We start from the raw sequence: 17,500 nt of genomic DNA on the forward strand, positions 1-17,500 counted from the left end.
TTTCCCCCATTCTGATGGTTGGTGTGAACATTAACTGAAGCTCCTGACCCGTATCTGCACGACTGTATGTATTGCACTTCAGCCACACCATTGGTTGATTAGATAATCGCATGAATAAATAGGTGTAATAAAGTACACATTTTTCTAATAAAGTGCTCAGTGAGTTCTCAGTATCCTCTCTCTTTGCCTCTCCCTCCCTCCCTCCGCTCTCTCATCAGTCTTTCGTCTGACAGTCGTCGATGCGCACAGCCTCCAGACCGCCGTGGCTCCGTCAGCGGGGGAAAGAGACGGAGAGGCGGACGGTTAGAGCGGAAGGCGGAACCCGCCTGTTCTGACAGCGAGCTCGGGGGCGCCCGCTCCTTAACATCGTGCTATTCTAGTTCAACTTCATTCATTACCTGCACTCAGAATGTGACTCCATTCACTGTAACTGCAGCGGTGTTCTGAGGGAAGGTAATTCATCTCATTGAACTCAAGACGGTGTTCAGAGTGGTGGTGTTTCATTTAACTCCATGTTCAGAGTGGTGGTGTTTCATTTAACTCCATGTTCAGAGTGGTGGTGTTTCATTTAACTCCATGTTCAGAGTGGTGGTGTTTCATTTAACTCCATGTTCAGAGTGGTGGTGTTTCATTTAACTCCATGTTCAGAGTGGTGGTGTTTCATTTAACCCGGTGTTCAGAGTGGTGGTGTTTCATTTAACTCCATGTTCAGAGTGGTGGTGTTTCATTTCACTCCATGTTCAGAGTGGTGGTGTTTCATTTAACCCGGACTTCAGAGTGGTGGTGTTTCATTTCACTCCATGTTCAGAGTGGTGGTGTTTCATTTAACCCGGACTTCAGAGTGGTGGTGTTTCATTTAACTCCATGTTCAGAGTGGTGGTGTTTCATTTCACTCCATGTTCAGAGTGGTGGTGTTTCATTTAACCCGGACTTCAGAGTGGTGGTGTTTCATTTAACTCCATGTTCAGAGTGGTGGTGTTTCATTTAACTCCATGTTCAGAGTGGTGGTGTTTCATTTAACTCCATGTTCAGAGTGGTGGTGTTTCATTTAACCCGGTGTTCAGAGTGGTGGTGTTTCATTTAACTCCATGTTCAGAGTGGTGGTGTTTCATTTAACTCCATGTTCAGAGTGGTGGTGTTTCATTTAACTCCATGTTCAGAGTGGTGGTGTTTCATTTAACTCCATGTTCAGAGTGGTGGTGTTTAATTTAACCCGGTGTTCAGAGTGGTGGCACTTGAACTGATATGCGTGACCTTGCCTTTAGAGGGTTTGGTGGTCTGACACTTCACAGTGTTTCTGTCGTTAACATCATTTTGAGTGACTCTGTTCCCTTTCCTTTCTCAAAAGTTCTTTGTCATTTTTTAAATTTATTTAGTGCTGAATGTAAAGCACTTTGACCTACATTTTGTATTAAAAGTGCAATATAAATTAAGCTTATCATTATTATTTTCATCGTTGTTATTGCACGGCGATTAAAAAGCCGGTCTCGCCCGGCAGGGCCTCATCGGCTTCACCACACCGGGGCGAGCTCGTTAATGGTCAGGGTTCCTGGTTTCCGGCGTCCGGGCGGCTGTGGGCAGATGGTGAGAGAGCGCTCTACCCTCTCCCAGCCGACCCGCTCTTTCCAGCACATAAATCTACAGCCGCCTTAATTTAATTATCACCCAGCTTTTCACCCCTCTGTCACTGCGGTCCCGCTCCAATGGAGAGACACTCCGCTGAGAGAGACACGGCCCTGCTCCAATGGAGAGACACTCCGCTGAGAGAGACACGGCCCTGCTCCAATGGAGAGACACTCCGCTGAGAGAGACACGGCCCTGCTCCAATGGAGAGACACTCCGCTGAGAGAGACACGGCCCTGCTCCAATGGAGAGACACTCCGCTGAGAGAGACACGGCCCCGCTCCAATCAAGAGAGACTCTGATGAGAGAGACATGGTCCTGCTCCAATGGGGAGACACTCCGCTGAGAGAGACATGGCCCTGCTCCAATCAAGAGAGACTCTGCTGAGAGAGACATGGCCCTGCTCCAATGGGGAGACACTCCGGTGAGAGAGACACGACCCTGCTCCAATCAAGAGACACTCCGCTGAGAGAGACATGGCCCTGCGCCAATGGGGAGACACTCCGCTGAGAGAGACATGGCCCTGCTCCAATCAAGAGAGACTCTGCTGAGAGAGACATGGCCCTGCTCCAATGGAGAGACACTCCGGTGAGAGAGAGACGATCCTGCTCCAATCAAGAGACACTCCGCTGAGAGAGACATGGCCCTGTCCCAATGGGGAGACACTCCGGTGAGAGAGACACGGCCCTGCTCAAATCAAGAGAGACTCTGATGAGAGAGACATGGCCCTGCGCCAATGGGGAGACACTCCGGTGAGAGAGACACGGCCCTGCTCCAATCAAGAGAGACTCTGATGAGAGAGACATGGTCCTGCTCCAATGGGGAGACACTCCGCTGAGAGAGACACGGCTCTGCTCCAATCAAGAGAGACTCTGATGAGAGAGACATGGTCCTGCTCCAATGGGGAGACACTCCGCTGAGAGAGACATGGTCCTGCTCCAATGGGGAGAAGCTCCAGTGAGAAAGACACGATCCTGCTCCAATGGGGAGACACTCCGGTGAGAGAAGAGCCACATGAGACACATTCATTAAAGGTAGTTTACATTGAGGCTCTTTCATTGCTTCTAGAGCAGGGGTGTCAAACTGAATTCCCAGGGGGCCGCAGTGTCTGCAGATGTTTGTGGTTTCCTTTCAATCAGCTGCCAATTAAGGCCTTGAGAACAAGGCGTGTGGATACTTTAACCAATCAATGACTTGAATGAACCACCCAAAAGGCAGCAGACACTGCGGCCCTCCAGGACTGGAGCTTGACATCTGTAATCTAGAGGCAGTTATGCCCAGCATTACACCTTGGGACAACACAGGCTTTCTCTCAGGAAGGCAGTCCTTTTACTGTACACACTGTTTATTAAATGTGCTGTATTACCTCCCTTGGTGCAGAAAAGGATTCTGGCCATGCTGAGTGTAATTATGTATTTGCTACTTTGAAAAGATTTTGTTTTTGACCCATTTTTATTCCCCAGATTAAGATTCTTTATTCATCAGCCATTGCTTCTGTTCATATAAATAATATTATTGCTGATTATTTTCCCCTGAATCGAGGGAGCAGACAGGGGCCCCCCCTTCAGTCCGTTCCTACTTCATTTAGCTATCAAACCCCCAGGCTATTGCTCTGATAACACCTAAACTGTTCAACTATTTTACCGCTTTGGTTTTAACTGCCATCCTGTTTGCTTGGGTCATAGCCTATCGCACTGCATTGTGGGATACTTGTGCCATTGTTCCAATTCTATGAAATTTCACAGAATAGACAAAGAAGTCTGGGTATTTTTTGCATACTATTTTATGCAACCTTGGTTTCGGACATACAGAAATGGTTTTCAACCCTGGTCCTCTACATGCAGTTTTGCTTCTTTCCAGCTAATCTCGCATTTAATGAAGGTGACTGAAAGCATTTTCCTTTAGCAGAAAGCTGCTTCGGCTCATTACAATTAGCTTTGTCCTTGAACTCTACATCCTCCACATGGTTTAGTATCAGTGACAAGGAGTACACATTCAGCGTTTAAGACTTCATTGATTTCTGCTGTAGGTCTATCAATTAATGAATCAATACAAAACATAACCTCATCTGAAATGAATCTTTGACCATGGCACATAAATGAAAATGCAAGCATTTGTTGTCCAGCTGAATGTCGCTAGATTAGTACGGAATATTAATTCATTTTAACATGAATATCTTTCTGCTATGCATCATTGAGAGAGTAATCAACCCTAATTACACCTTAAAAGTCTCTAATTAAATACAATTAACGACTCTTGATGCTTCAGGAAATGCAATAAAGCCAGGAGTCACATGAATACTGCAGGACCAGAGTGGAAAACCACTGTATTAAGGAATGAGTTGTGATAAACCAGAACATGGGCAGCAATGAGGAAAACTAAATTCAGTTTTGAAACCTGCCTCATCCCTGTATTCTGAGCCTGCCATAAAAGATAGGTGTACCAATATCTGCATATATCGACTACTTTAAAATGCATTGATGCATTTATTATGTTTAGTAACATATACAGTACTTAATATGCAATTATTATATTTGTTAATAAAGAGATTATTATTTCTATTCAATAATATTCATTTTTCATTCACTAAGATGGTGTAAGATATTATTTGCAGTGAGTTGGAGGTGACTTATGGGAAGGACAGGGCATTTCTATGCCAACAATAACACAATTGATATTCTCCATGCATGGTGGCCTGTATCATGTGACAGAATGTGCACTACAACATATTATTATGTATTGATTTTATGTTGCACCACTGAAGGTAATTTTGGTGTAAGAAAGGGTGTAACTATGTTTACAAGACCCAGAAAGTAATTGCATCAACAAAACACATTTATTAGTGCCAGCCAGCCATCGTAATGATGGGCCTAAGGGCCTACACCGAGCACTATGTATATACCTGAGGTTTTGCAGTCACATTTAGTATTCAGCATATATTTAATATGTTTTTTTTGTATTTGCATGCATCATCTTCTGCACCACTGACTGATTAAAATGCTCAAAATCCATTCATAAACCTTGCATGAGCACTAGGGATTTTAGTCACCAGAGTCACAGCTAAAGTAGGCTGTTACGACCTGCCCCACATTTGAAAATGGAATTGGACATACGTTCCATTGTCCCTCATTAAGTATTGCGTTTTCTTATGAATGATTTAAGATGTTACTCATTGTTAATAAAGGCATTGTACATGCATTATGGAGACTTTGGGAGAGTATACATGACGCCTGATTACACAATGTCAGCCCAATTTGTGGAAAATCATCGTGTTTAGTTTCCGAGAGATGCAATTCAGCAGCCATTAAACCCGGCAAAACATTGCGTGTCATCACAAATTGAGCGTTAAACACTGTAAGAAAATGCATTACGCAAAGCACAAAAAAAAGTAGCGTTATCGGTAATGACAAAATCCGCTTCATATTTTCCTCTTTAATTAATCCTCGTGTACAGTATTTCCAGTCTGCGTGCGTCGGAGGTTTGCAAGGGGGATAAAAAAACAATAATAATAGAGCCCTCGGAATGAAGTTGTTAATTTTTATGAAACCTCATTTCGCTACCCAATTAGTTACCCAGCTTTTCATGGGAGTCAGCCTTCTTAATTACACACAGATGGATCCAGAGAGAGGCATTTGAAAAAGCCACCCTGTGGTTACGGGGTAATACATCATACGTTGTAGGCCATCAGTAATGTTGATTTAAAGTTTCATTTTTCTTCTCTTGCGATACGGCGTGCACCACTGATGTAGCACATTACACATTCTATTGATACCCCCGGTGGCAACTGAACGGGCACATTTATGTCTTAAAGTCTCTGCTTACCAACTGTCCTTTCCCTTGTCTGCACTACACAGGGGGGTCACAATATATGGGACTCCTAATATATTGGCAACGTATATTAGTATTTTAATAACATAATCTCTCAGCACATTTGTATTGAATACAAAAGGGGATGCCATCACTGTTTTGACAGTGGAAAAACTTGCGGGAAGATATTCCACAGCATTTTGTCCTCCTGGGGATAATTACTGTCTACAGGGTGGCAGTCATCAACCACCTCCAAAATAGGAGGACATACAGTTATTCATCACGTGGAATTATGAAAAACTATTTATTTTCAAGCTTGCTCTCATTCCTGACAGCGCTCCACTGTGCTGAAATACTTTCTCAAAGTCACCCAGTGGCTGAGAAAAGTGGATGTGTCTTTAAAAGGGCAGAAATACAGTGGCTGATGGGAGGTGAAACAGAGCAGAAAAAAAAAACCTAGTATGTTAAATAGGATGTGTCAAATTAATCTGAAATGCTTAGAGAATATTATGTGTGCAAAATGTGTATTTCCTTTTAAACATTTAAGCTGCAAGCATTTAAGCAGTACATGCAGAGATTAAACCATTGCTTTGCTTGCTGGGTACTAAGGATGACAATAAATTATTAGCTGGCTAAGCAATGGTATCACAGGCCAATTACACTTGCTCACTTTGAGAATGTACTGAACTGGCTCATTTTCTCCGTTTTCTTTTTTATTTTATTTTATTTTATTTTTTCAGTGCCCTTGATCACTTACATGCACAAAGCTAGGCTGACAAGCACTAAAATCACATTTTTCAGTACCATGTACCGTATGTATAATTTTGACTGCACAAAAACCTCCATAGCCTATTGGTCAACATGACATGTGTTCCCATATCACACCCTCGCGTTGCTGCATTGCATAATTTCCACAAAATAACGTATTTACCGGGTGCAGCCATTTCACAGAACTTAGCTTTCAGTTTCAGGGCTTTTAACTGCCTGTGACAGCAATTATATTTCACATTTCTGTCACAGCACTAATGGCAGCTCAGAAGCAGGTATGAGCAGGTAATTTCCTTCAAGGGTCTGAGTGACTGTAGCAGGCCATGTGGCAGCTTCATTCCCCGACAGCCCGGTGGAAATCATTCAATTCTGAAAAAATTAATAAATAAAATGAACATAACACAGATATATTTCAGTGACTGACATCTGAGCCTCTTCCACATCAAATAAGAATACATTTGATAGCTACAGGCTGAACAATAGTGTCTTTGCCAGCTGCAGAAATCCAGGTACTGTGGACGGCTAGGAGTCCTTTGTCAGCCCGACAGTGGGGGAGAACTTCAGCGGCTGTGTGAATGAGCTCATAATCGTCCTGCTGACAAATATGCTAATAACGAAATACAATCTGTACGTACTGTAAATACATCATTTTCTGATACGCATCAATCACGTTAGATTGCTATGGTATGAATTTCACTGCATTTTGTGCAAAATATGTCTTATATGATACTTTTTTCTTTTTCTTTTTGAATAGACATATTCAAAATTACTTATTGACATGATCTTGGTAATGCAGCAATTATATTTTCCTCCCGTACAATCTGGTGAAAGCAGCACTGCTGACATGTAGTCGTACATATACGTAAATGTATGTAATATGCTGCAAAATGGCGAGGCTTGTTATAACTCTGTAGGACATCTGTAGGTCTGAATGTATGCACCCACACGCAGGTCAGCTGCATGGACACCTACACCAGCTCCACTAATTCTGGATCCTGTAATCATGCTCATTTCCTGCCTTACCTTCCCCTATAATTATCATTACTGCACGAAAAACAGACTCCACGCTCAGACGATCTCCACTCAGGCAGAAAGTCTGCGGCGCCTCCTCACACACCTCCTCACACACCTCCTCCTCCTCCTCCTCCTCCGCATTCCGGCCGACAAATCGCTTTTCCGAGGCGCGGCCGCGGCGGTTTTGTTAAACGTCTGCGGCGGCGTGCATCTTGAAAGGAGCCTCTAATCGACGCACGCAGCCTTTTGTGGTGGCAGAGCGGTTAGCCAGAGGAGCTAATGGTTCCACGGGCCGCCTCCGCGCAGGAGGAACGGAGGGATCTGACAGAGGAGATCGATCCCTTTCGTAATCAAAGGCTCAGATGAGCGCCTTCAGCGCGAAAGGGGAAGATACGGCCGCCGGGTTCGTTTCGTTGTTTTTCTTTGTCGCGCCGTAAAAGATAAATGTAATTTTTACTAAACGGTTTGGGCAGACTCTGCTTAAAAAAACGGAACGGGCCGTTATAACTCAATTAAAGAGGGGGCGAGAAAGAGAAGCATGAAAGTTAAAGACCAACAAATACCTGAACAGATTATGTTGTCCCGCACAAATGGCTCAGATCAATTGCTGAAAGAATAAGACTTGCACTCATGATATAATGCTCCAAAATGAGTCTTATTATTTGGTGTTATTGAGGACATTTGAAATCAATCAGTTTTCTCAAACTATTTCAGTAACCCCAACTTACTTAACAATATTAGTTAATTATTTGTGTTTACTCGAGTAAAGGTGACTTGAACTTCCTGCCTTCCACAGCCTCCATAGGTATTTTGATGAGCTTCAGGTGAGTAATGACAGTGCAAAGATACAAGAACACATTTTATAATGTTCCTACCTGAGAACCCTCCAAAACTGCGTGTAGGTAAATCATTTCTCTTAGTGATGCTCTTAGCAGCTGAGAAACACGCTGACATGTGCACACTGACAGTTTCTAGACTATCGTGATTCCCATCATGTCTGTAGGAGTGTTGTGTGTTTGTGTTGACTGCAGATGCAGCAGGGATGCTGTGGATGGAAGCATTCTGTATATCAGAGACTGAGTCATGTGGATGGATGCATTCTGTATATCAGAGACTGAGTTATGTGGATGGAAGCATTCTGTATATCAGAGACTGAGTTATGTGAATGGAAGCATTCTGTATATCAGAGTCTGAGTCATGTGGATGGAAGCATTCTGTATATCAAAGCGATTGAGTCAGCACACCTGCTTCGCCAGTATTTATGCACACTGCCAGAATAATACCTTGCGGTTGTCATGCAAATGAGAGCACTTTTAAATTTTAAATTTACGTTTGCATTTCAGTTTCAGGTGCAGACACTCGTTTGTTTGTTTACTATGTATGCATTCTTTAATTACAGCTCGACGTGTAGCTGCTTATTTTTAAGATTTTATTTTGACAGCAAATGCTTTCCTCCTCGCCAGGCCGACAACGGCAATTTCATTAATTTGAGAGAGAGAAAGAGAGGGAGAGAGATATAGAGGGAGAGAGGTAGAGAAAGAGAGGGAGAGAGAGGGAGAGAGAGAGAGGGAGGGAGAGAGAGAGTGAGATATAGAGGAGGGAGAGAGAGATGGGGAGAGGGAGAGTGTGAGAGAGAACCTTGATCTGATCAGAGTAGAGCAGTAGTACACTGTGTAGAGATAATCAGAAAGTTGTAGATATTTTTATCCACAGCACTCCCCTGATGCTGCAGGCAGCTCACATCAAACGAGTGGCTATTACACGTACCGGGAGCCGCGAGAGAACGGACCATTACACCATTAGGCAAGCGTCAGCGAGCTCCCAGCACACAGACCCTGTGGGGGGGCCTCGTACCACCAGCGTAGGGTCAGCCAGAGCCCACCTTAAAGCCACCCCCCCCCCCCTCCCGAAATGAATAAAAACTCACATGCAAAAATAGCTGGGCTGGGGAGCGAGGCAGGGCTAGGGAGACTGAACCCTATGTGAATGGACGCTGATGGTCAAGCTGCAGGTTGGGCACCACCGGGGTATACCTGAGCAAAGGTGCGCACACAAATCTTTTATATAAGCACTTACTATTTCGCTGATGCTAATCTAAAGCAATTTACATTTGATTAGACTCAGCAGGGGATAACCCCCCCTGGAGCAATACAGGGTTAAGGGCCTTACTCCAGAGAGAGCTGGGCCAACAGCTGTGCAGACCCAATGTGGCTACACCGGGGCTTGAACCACCAATCTTCCTGGCCCCAGTCATGTAGCTTAGCCACTAGGCTACGGGCTGTCCCAGTCATGTAGCTTAGCCACTAGGCTACAGGCTGCCCCAGTCATGTAGCTTAGCCACTAGGCTACGGGCTGCCCCAGTTATGTAGCTTAGCCACTAGGCTACAGGCTGCCCCAGTCATGTACCTGTCCCAGTCATGTACCTTAACCACTAGGCTACAGGCTGCCCCAGTCATGTAGCTTAGCCACTAGGCTACAGGCTGCCCCAGTCATGTAGCTTAGCCACTAGGCTACAGGCTGCCCCAGTCATGTAGCTTAGCCACTAGGCTACAGGCTGCCCCAGTCATGTACCTTAGCCACTAGGCTACAGGCTGCCCCAGTCATGTAGCTTAGCCACTAGGCCACAGGTTGCCCCAGTCATGTAGCTTAGCCACTAGGTTACAGGCTGTCCCCAAACACTGTGTGAAAATACTATGAGCAAGCATCCAGGCCAGACTGGACCAGACTGGACTTTTAAATGAATGTGAACTATCCAGTAATCCATCCTGCTCTCCAGTCAAGGAACATTTTGTTACATACACTGATGTCCGCTCCATTATTTAAAGGTTCAGCCACAACAACCGCACACTAAGAAGATGTGCTATGCTAACGAATGCGGGCTTTTACTCCACTGTTTGCACGTTCATCAGTGTAGCAGCAAAGCAGTGGTTAGCACAATGGGGGTTGGGGTGGGGGGGGGGGGGACTGAGGAACCATAAGATAAGGGTTAAGCTAAGCTCTTATTATCATACGCTGTAAAACCTTTCAACCTGCTTACCGTGCGTTAGAGTGTGCTCTCCTGTACAGCTCTTGGTGAGTGGTGAGCAGAAGTCTCCCTGCTTGCATAGAGCAACATGAGAATGAGGACAGTGATGGCTGTTTCCTGCTGTTTGCCTTACAGCGTTACGACCAATGATGCTCACTCAACAAGTCAGGCAGGCACACCGCTACTCATCAACTGTTCTTTTTCTCACAGTCAATGTCCATGACCTGCTATGTCTGTGTGTGTGTGTGTGTGTGTGTGTGTGTGTACGTGTGTGTGCATATGTGCGTGTGTGTGTGTGCATATGTGCGTGTGTGTGTGTGTGTGCATATGTGCATGTGTGTGTGTGTGTGTGTGTCTGTCTGTGTCTGTGTTTGTGTGTGTGGAAGGTACATGATGATAGGTGCCCATCCAGGAAAATGATCACCTCACCATGACGGAGATGTGCAGCAGGTGCACGTGTGTTTAGCTCACCATGACGGAGATGTGCAGGTGTGTTTAGCTCACCATGACGGAGATGTGCAGGTGTGTTTAGCTCACCATGACGGAGATGAGCAGCAGGTGTGTTTAGCTCACCATGACGGAGATGTGCAGGTGTGTTTAGCTCACCATGACGGAGATGTACAGCAGGTGTGTTTAGCTCACCATGACGGAGATGAGCAGCAGGTGTGTTTAGCTCACCATGACGGAGATGTGCAGCAGGTGTGTTTAGCTCACCATGACGGAGATGTGCAGCAGGTGTGTTTAGCTCACCATGACGAAGATGTGCAGGTGTGTTTAGCTCACCATGACGGAGATGAGCAGCAGGTGTGTTTAGCTCACCATGACGGAGATGTGCAGCAGGTGCACGTGCTCGTGCAGCACATGAGCGGGCTCCTGGGCGGGTGGCGGGGTGGTGTGGGACAGCTGCTCAGCGCTGCTCAGGGACACGTGGAAGTACAACGTCCCGTTCTCCAGCCACTGCTGCTTCCAGTGCACCAGGGAGATCTCCGCCCCGGTGCCGGACATCTCTGCAGGAGGGGAGGGGAGAGAGAGGATCAACCCCAGCGCAGCCGCATTCAGAAACAAACAGCGTTACATCCGCTCGGAGGGATACGCAGGCACCAGAGCCTGCCCTGGTTTCCCCACCCGCCCCACCTGCCGTACCTGTCTCCAGCCCAGGGTTCGGGGACCCCTGCTGGGCACACGACAGGGACGCGGAGTTTTTGAGACGCCAAGCAACTCGAAAAAGTCGACTGCAGTGCCTGTGTGCGTTTGACTGTGTACTTGTGGGCGTGCGTTTGTGCATTCACGCCTGGAAGTACTGCAGGTATGGGTATGTGTTTGTGTGCCGACTGTACATAAACTCAATAACACTTCACTACAGAGACTGCGGCAGTACACAATCACTGTTGTTATAGCACTCCAGCTTTCTGCCTGGCATGTACACCTTTTGCAATAACTTTATATTTAGCACACCATTTATGCCATTTACAGTGAGTGTATGGACATGGAAAATGTCGAGAGTTATGTTCATCAAATGTTATTGGATGTGATAATTTGTATAACACACTGTTAACGCCCTGGTTAAAACAGCGTCTGACAGTGCCTCTCAGTTTTTGCATCGGCAGTCCCTTGTGCCTAATGAGAGCACAGAAACCTGAAATCTACATTACACCTCATTTGCAAAACCTTCAGACATTTCTAACATTTTACATTTTCAGTGAAGGCCTACAGTCAGCAAGGGAACACACGGATAGAAGTGGGAATGCAAGAACAGGGTAATTAAAAACTCGATACATCAGCCAACTTCTGAAAGTGAGTAAACAGTGTTGATTCACAAGCTAGGCTCAATTTGTATCCCTTTTCACACTGATCAGAGAGCTGAATTTGTATGTATTTTATGTATAAATGAAAGAAATAAAGAAGATTTTCGTGGGAAACCAAACCAAAACACTTCACGTATCCATATTAAACTCCCTCTAATCAGACCAAACAAACGTAAAAACATGAGCACACACTTCACAGAATACTGATGGAGAACTGGACTGTTCTTGCCATGGAGGAAAAGGGAAGAGTGTGACTGGCAGAGCAACATGCATGATGTATGTTCTCACAGGGAAGATTTGCGGGTAAATAAACATAGCTGTAGTGTAAGCAGGGGACTGTTGGCTGGTCCGTCTTGTAAAGGCACTCTTCTTGTGCATCGATGGTTCACATGGTCGATCGCATTAGCACTGACTGCGCCTGACAGCCCCACAGGGCCATGGGCAGTACAGGGCAGCCCGACCGGGCCATGGGCAGCCCCACAGGGCTATGGGCAGCCCCACAGGGCCATGGGCAGTACAGGGCAGCCACACAGGGCCATGGGCAGTACAGGGCAGCCCGACCGGGCCATGGGCAGCCCCACAGGGCCATGGGCAGTACAGGGCAGCCCCACAGGGCCATGGACAGTACGAGGTGCCTCGGCCAGCGCGAGAGAGGGTTCGGTCAGGTCGCTCGGCACGGACCCCTGCCGCTCCTCTGCCCCCAGCGGTGGGCTCGCTAAATCCACACCTGGACAGAGGGGATACGTCCCCCGCTGGGGTCAGAAAGTAAAAGTTCAGCCCTGTGTTTTTCCACAGCTGATTCTACAATAGTTCAATTGCGCCAATTCGCAAATCCAGGTGAATGGAACAAAATCCTGGGGAGGACTTTTACTTTCTAAACTTGGGTTGTCCAGCTCTGCTCAGCATCAAGCATCTTCTCGTGTGGTGGCTGGCGTGTGGAGGCTTGCGTGTCCTCGCGTGTCGTGGTGTGAAAAGAAACAGCTGGGGACATCATGCTTCATAGCAGCTTCCTGTGCACGACTGGGGATTTTAACCCGTGGAGAAAATGTCTTTTTTAAAGTGTAAACATGAATGCTCTGATGCTCCCGGGCTCAGCCCTCTCCAAGCACACTGCGACAGCTCCAGCACACAACCGTCATGTAGCACTGCGCTTCAGAACAGCTTCAGAACAGCTTCAGACACACGGTGCCGTCATGTAGCACTGCGCTTCAGAACAGCTTCAGACACACGGTGTGACCGTCATGTAGCACTGCGCTTCAGAACATCTTCAGACACACGGAGAGACCGTCATGTAGCACTGCGCTTCAGAACAGCTTCAGACACACGGTGAGACCGTCATGTCGCACTGCGCTTCAGAACAGCTTCAGACACACGACCGTCATGTAGCACTGCGCTTCAGAACAGCTTCAGACACACGACCGTCATGTAGCACTGCGCTTCAGAACAGCTTCAGACACACGGTGCCGTCATGTAGCACTGCGCTTCAGAACAGCTTCAGACACACGGTGCCGTCATGTAGCACTGCGCTTCAGAACAGCTTCAGACACACAACCGTCATGTAGCACTGCGCTTCAGAACAGCTTCAGACACACGACCGTCATGTAGCACTGCGCTTCAGAACAGCTTCAGACACACGGAGCGACCGTCATGTAGCCCTGTGCTTCAGAACAGCTTCAGACACACGGTGTGACCGTCATGTAGCATTGCGCTTCAGAACAGCTTCAGACACACGGTGTGACCGTCATGTAGCACTGCGCTTCAGAACAGCTTCAGACACACGGAGCGACCGTCATGTAGCACTGCGCTTCAGAACAGCTTCAGACACACGGAGCTAGATCCACACACAGCAAATACCAGCATGCTGCCGGTCGCTATCCGTGCCACGTAAATGACTGGTGCACTGGAGTCCAAATGCTATTCAGTGAGTGCAGTTACTCATGATACAAGAGCACAAGAAAGTGAGAAACAGGTGAAACCTAGGCCAGGTAAACACAGAGACATCAAGCTTTCTGAGCGCTCACGAGAGACGTGGGTCAAAGATGACATTGTACACTGATTACACTGCCATGGTTTTTGGGCCCTACCCCCCAGAAAAATAAAGAGTTTGTTTTATTGACACATACAGTATGTATAAAACTAAATTGCCCCATTTGTAGCAATTCCTTGAAGTATACCATTTAGGAACTACTTCTAAAAATTCTAGCCAAAACTGGTAAACTTTAAGTAGTATAAACAAATAAACTTATTTTTATAGGGGACTGACCCGATTGAGTAGCACACAGAAAGTAGATTACATTGTGGTTTTGTTTGTATACACATTTCATGGGTATGTTTCACAGTCTATTCCTAATGATCTAATGTACAATGGAATAAACTAAGCACTTGGGCTGTCACAATCACCATATAACATCATACCAACCTTTCTTTTTTTTTACTTAGCATTTTTTAGTTTTGTTTTGTGTAAATGTTGCCTATTAAAAAGCAGCTGCATGTGTATCTTCAATTAAAGAATGAAGAAAGACTGCAATGTCGTCTGCTTCCGTGTATGCACCTCGTAAAATAATCTCTCTCTACCACATACACTCAGTGAGCACTTTATTAGATATTTATTAGACTTATTAAGTCTTCTGCTGCAGTAGCCAATCCACTTATATGTGATTATTTACAGTCAACTTTCTGTCAGCTTTGACCAGCCTGGCAATTCTCCTCTGACGTCTCATATTAACAAGGCGTTTCGGCCTGCAGAACTCTCCGCAAACTAGAGACTGTTGTGCGTAAATATCCCAGGAGATCAGCAGTTTCTGAGATACCCGGAAGGTTGGTGGTTCAAGCCCCGGTGTAGCCACAATAACGTTGCAGCTGTGGCCCCTGGGCAAGGTTCCCAGCCCCACATCGCTCCCCAGTCACCGCACTGCCCCCAAGCAATTAGGATGGGCCACAGGTTCAAAAAAACATTTGATTATTTTTTCTTCTTCTCCGCTGTCTGACTGCCAACTGCGGTGTTATGAGAGTCCAGCCTTCGAAGCACAGGACACTGAACAAAAGCAACATTACAACTTAACCTTTTTTTCAGGACAAGCCCATTGAGATCAAAATTTATTTCACAAGCTCCGTGTTGCTCCGCTTGACATGAAACACAAAGTTACCCAACGAGACAGACAATCCAGTTATGAAAGGAGGAACAGATGGCAAAAGCAGGAGCATACTTCTGTGGCTGACTTTAAAAATCACATTTACACATTTTAAATCAGCAATTTAAATTCATTTAATTAACTAAATTAAATTAATGTCAAGCTTAAAATATTTTTTTGCAGCTGTAAAGTGGAAAATATCTGAAGCCCTGTATTCCAAATTCAGTAGAGGGACGAGGGACTTTAAAGTATTACATCACTAGAACAGAGGTGATAATTATGTGAACAATTATTTACATTACATTACATTAATGGCATTTGGCAGACGCTCTTATCCAGAGCGACTTACAACAAAGTGCATTCCCATAACCAGGGATAAGTGCGCTTAAAGACGGAAGTACAATTTCAACTGCAACCTGCACAACAAAGATAAGGACCAGATCATCGGAAATCTCATTAGCATACAGCTGAGGTAAGAAGGAAATAGCCACATTATTGTTTTGTAGATGAATATAGTGTATACCAGTGGATCAATCTATACAGGGGTACAAAGTCAAACCGGACCGTTTGTACATGGCGTTGTGACGGGTCAATGATTTGTCAGCTGTAACGAAACGCACGGTTGAAAACTCCACCGAATGCAAAGTAAGGTACAGTCTAGGCACAGTGCTCCGTACTCCAAAACAGGTGAAACAGTTATAATGAGTCACCTCTTGATCTTAAAACTAGAGCAAGACTAATTCCTAAAATAGAAGCCTAACTTTATTCTCAGTTTCTTAATTACATTAATTTCACAAAGGCACAGAAAGTACATCTTTACCTGCCATACGTGACATTTCACCACCATAGCGGGATTCAAAAGTTCGTTTTTCCACAAGGTCCGTGCCCAAGTTTAATCTCGTCTGCTGCATAGTTTATATTTGAGGCTGTGACTTGTCTCAATTGCCTGGGGACATTTATTTATTTATTTATTTATTTATTTATTTATTTATTTATTTAACCCAAATTGGTCTTGGGGTGAAGTAATATTCGACTGGATAAATGAAAAGGCTGGTATCGCTCACACCTATTTTTGAATACAGCGAATGCTAAACTTGCTACTGTCATTTACAGATTATTTTCAGTTTGCTGTACAAATAAAAGGCGCATTAATAATAATGACTGTAATAAAAGGAACTATTAAGCCATAGACAAGATTTTGACCAGCAAATGGACCTGAATATTTCTCAACAACTCCCTCTTAGCAACTCATCCAATTCATAGACTCTGTTTTTACTGAGAAGCCCTGTTCTGAATGAACACATGAAGCTCCACTCCTCCATCTAACTCCACACACCTGTACTCTGTTTTCACTGAGCACAACCTTTTCTAGCATGAATACGAAGAGAATGAATACTATTTATGTTTTATTTATTTATGTGTTTATTCGTGATTGTCATTGCCTTCTAAGGCAACACAATGTGTCCCCTGCATTAGACCCATCCTAATTACTGAGGAGCAGTGGGCAGCCAAAGTGCAGCGCCCGGGGACCAGCTCCAGTTCTGAGGGCAGTGCCTTGGTCAAGGGCAACGGCAGGAGCACACAGAGGGGCAATTTAGACCCTCCGATTAATCTGACCCCCATGTCGTTGGGACTGTGGGAGGGAACCAGAGTACCCAGAGGAAACCCACGCAGACACATGGAGAACACACACGAACTCCTCAGAAAGGCCCTGGTGAATACATGAATAAGAGGCAGAAAGTCACACCGGCTTCTCAATGAACGAAACCACGACTCCAATCATCTTCCCCACAGACCCAGCTGCACGTAAAGAATTTAAACTGGAAACGGGCCGGCTCACTTCCTGCCATCATGTCTGCAGACCTTCAGTTTCCCCCTGGAGGAGGACGCCAGCCGTCCTCTCAACCGACCCAGCTGCCAGGAAGCATTGTGCAGCTGAGGGCAGAAAGTGGCTGCGACTTCACAGCTGATCAATGGCATTTCGTGAAAGTTGAAACAAGACAGTAAATTAGATTGATTTTAATTGCATAAAATGTTTTTATGAAGGTACTTAAGACTCAAAATCTGAGCTATTTTTCTATGAAACTGTGCATAGCCTAAGCTACTGTCATGTGGGGGGAAAACATTCAACTCCTCCTTCTTGCTGTTCAATCAGAGCGCTGGTCTGATTAAGTTTGCCGCGGACATTGAAAATGGGTCTTTTATGTTTCGTAATGACAATGAGAGGGCAGACTGATTAAAGAATCCTCAGGAAATTGCTTGCGCATTTTCAAACATCCTTACAAACATTCTTCTTCATCAAAGGGAAATGCATATTTCCTTCAAGC

The 17,500-nt window shown here is 45.4% G+C and overlaps 1 protein-coding gene across 1 annotated transcript in view; it reads right to left on the reverse strand.

Moving 5' to 3' along the window:
* Positions 1 to 17,500, reverse strand: part of LOC133140879 (astrotactin-2-like) — a 408,973-nt gene that overhangs the window by 311,502 nt on the left and 79,971 nt on the right. Inside the window, exon 2 of the mRNA XM_061261152.1 lies at positions 11,057 to 11,244. Coding sequence (XP_061117136.1) covers positions 11,057 to 11,244 — 188 coding nt within the window. The remainder of the gene's footprint in view (positions 1 to 11,056; positions 11,245 to 17,500) is intronic.

This window comes from Conger conger, chromosome 11 (genome assembly GCF_963514075.1).
Source record: "Conger conger chromosome 11, fConCon1.1, whole genome shotgun sequence".
NCBI classification, from domain to species: Eukaryota; Metazoa; Chordata; class Actinopteri; order Anguilliformes; family Congridae; genus Conger; species Conger conger.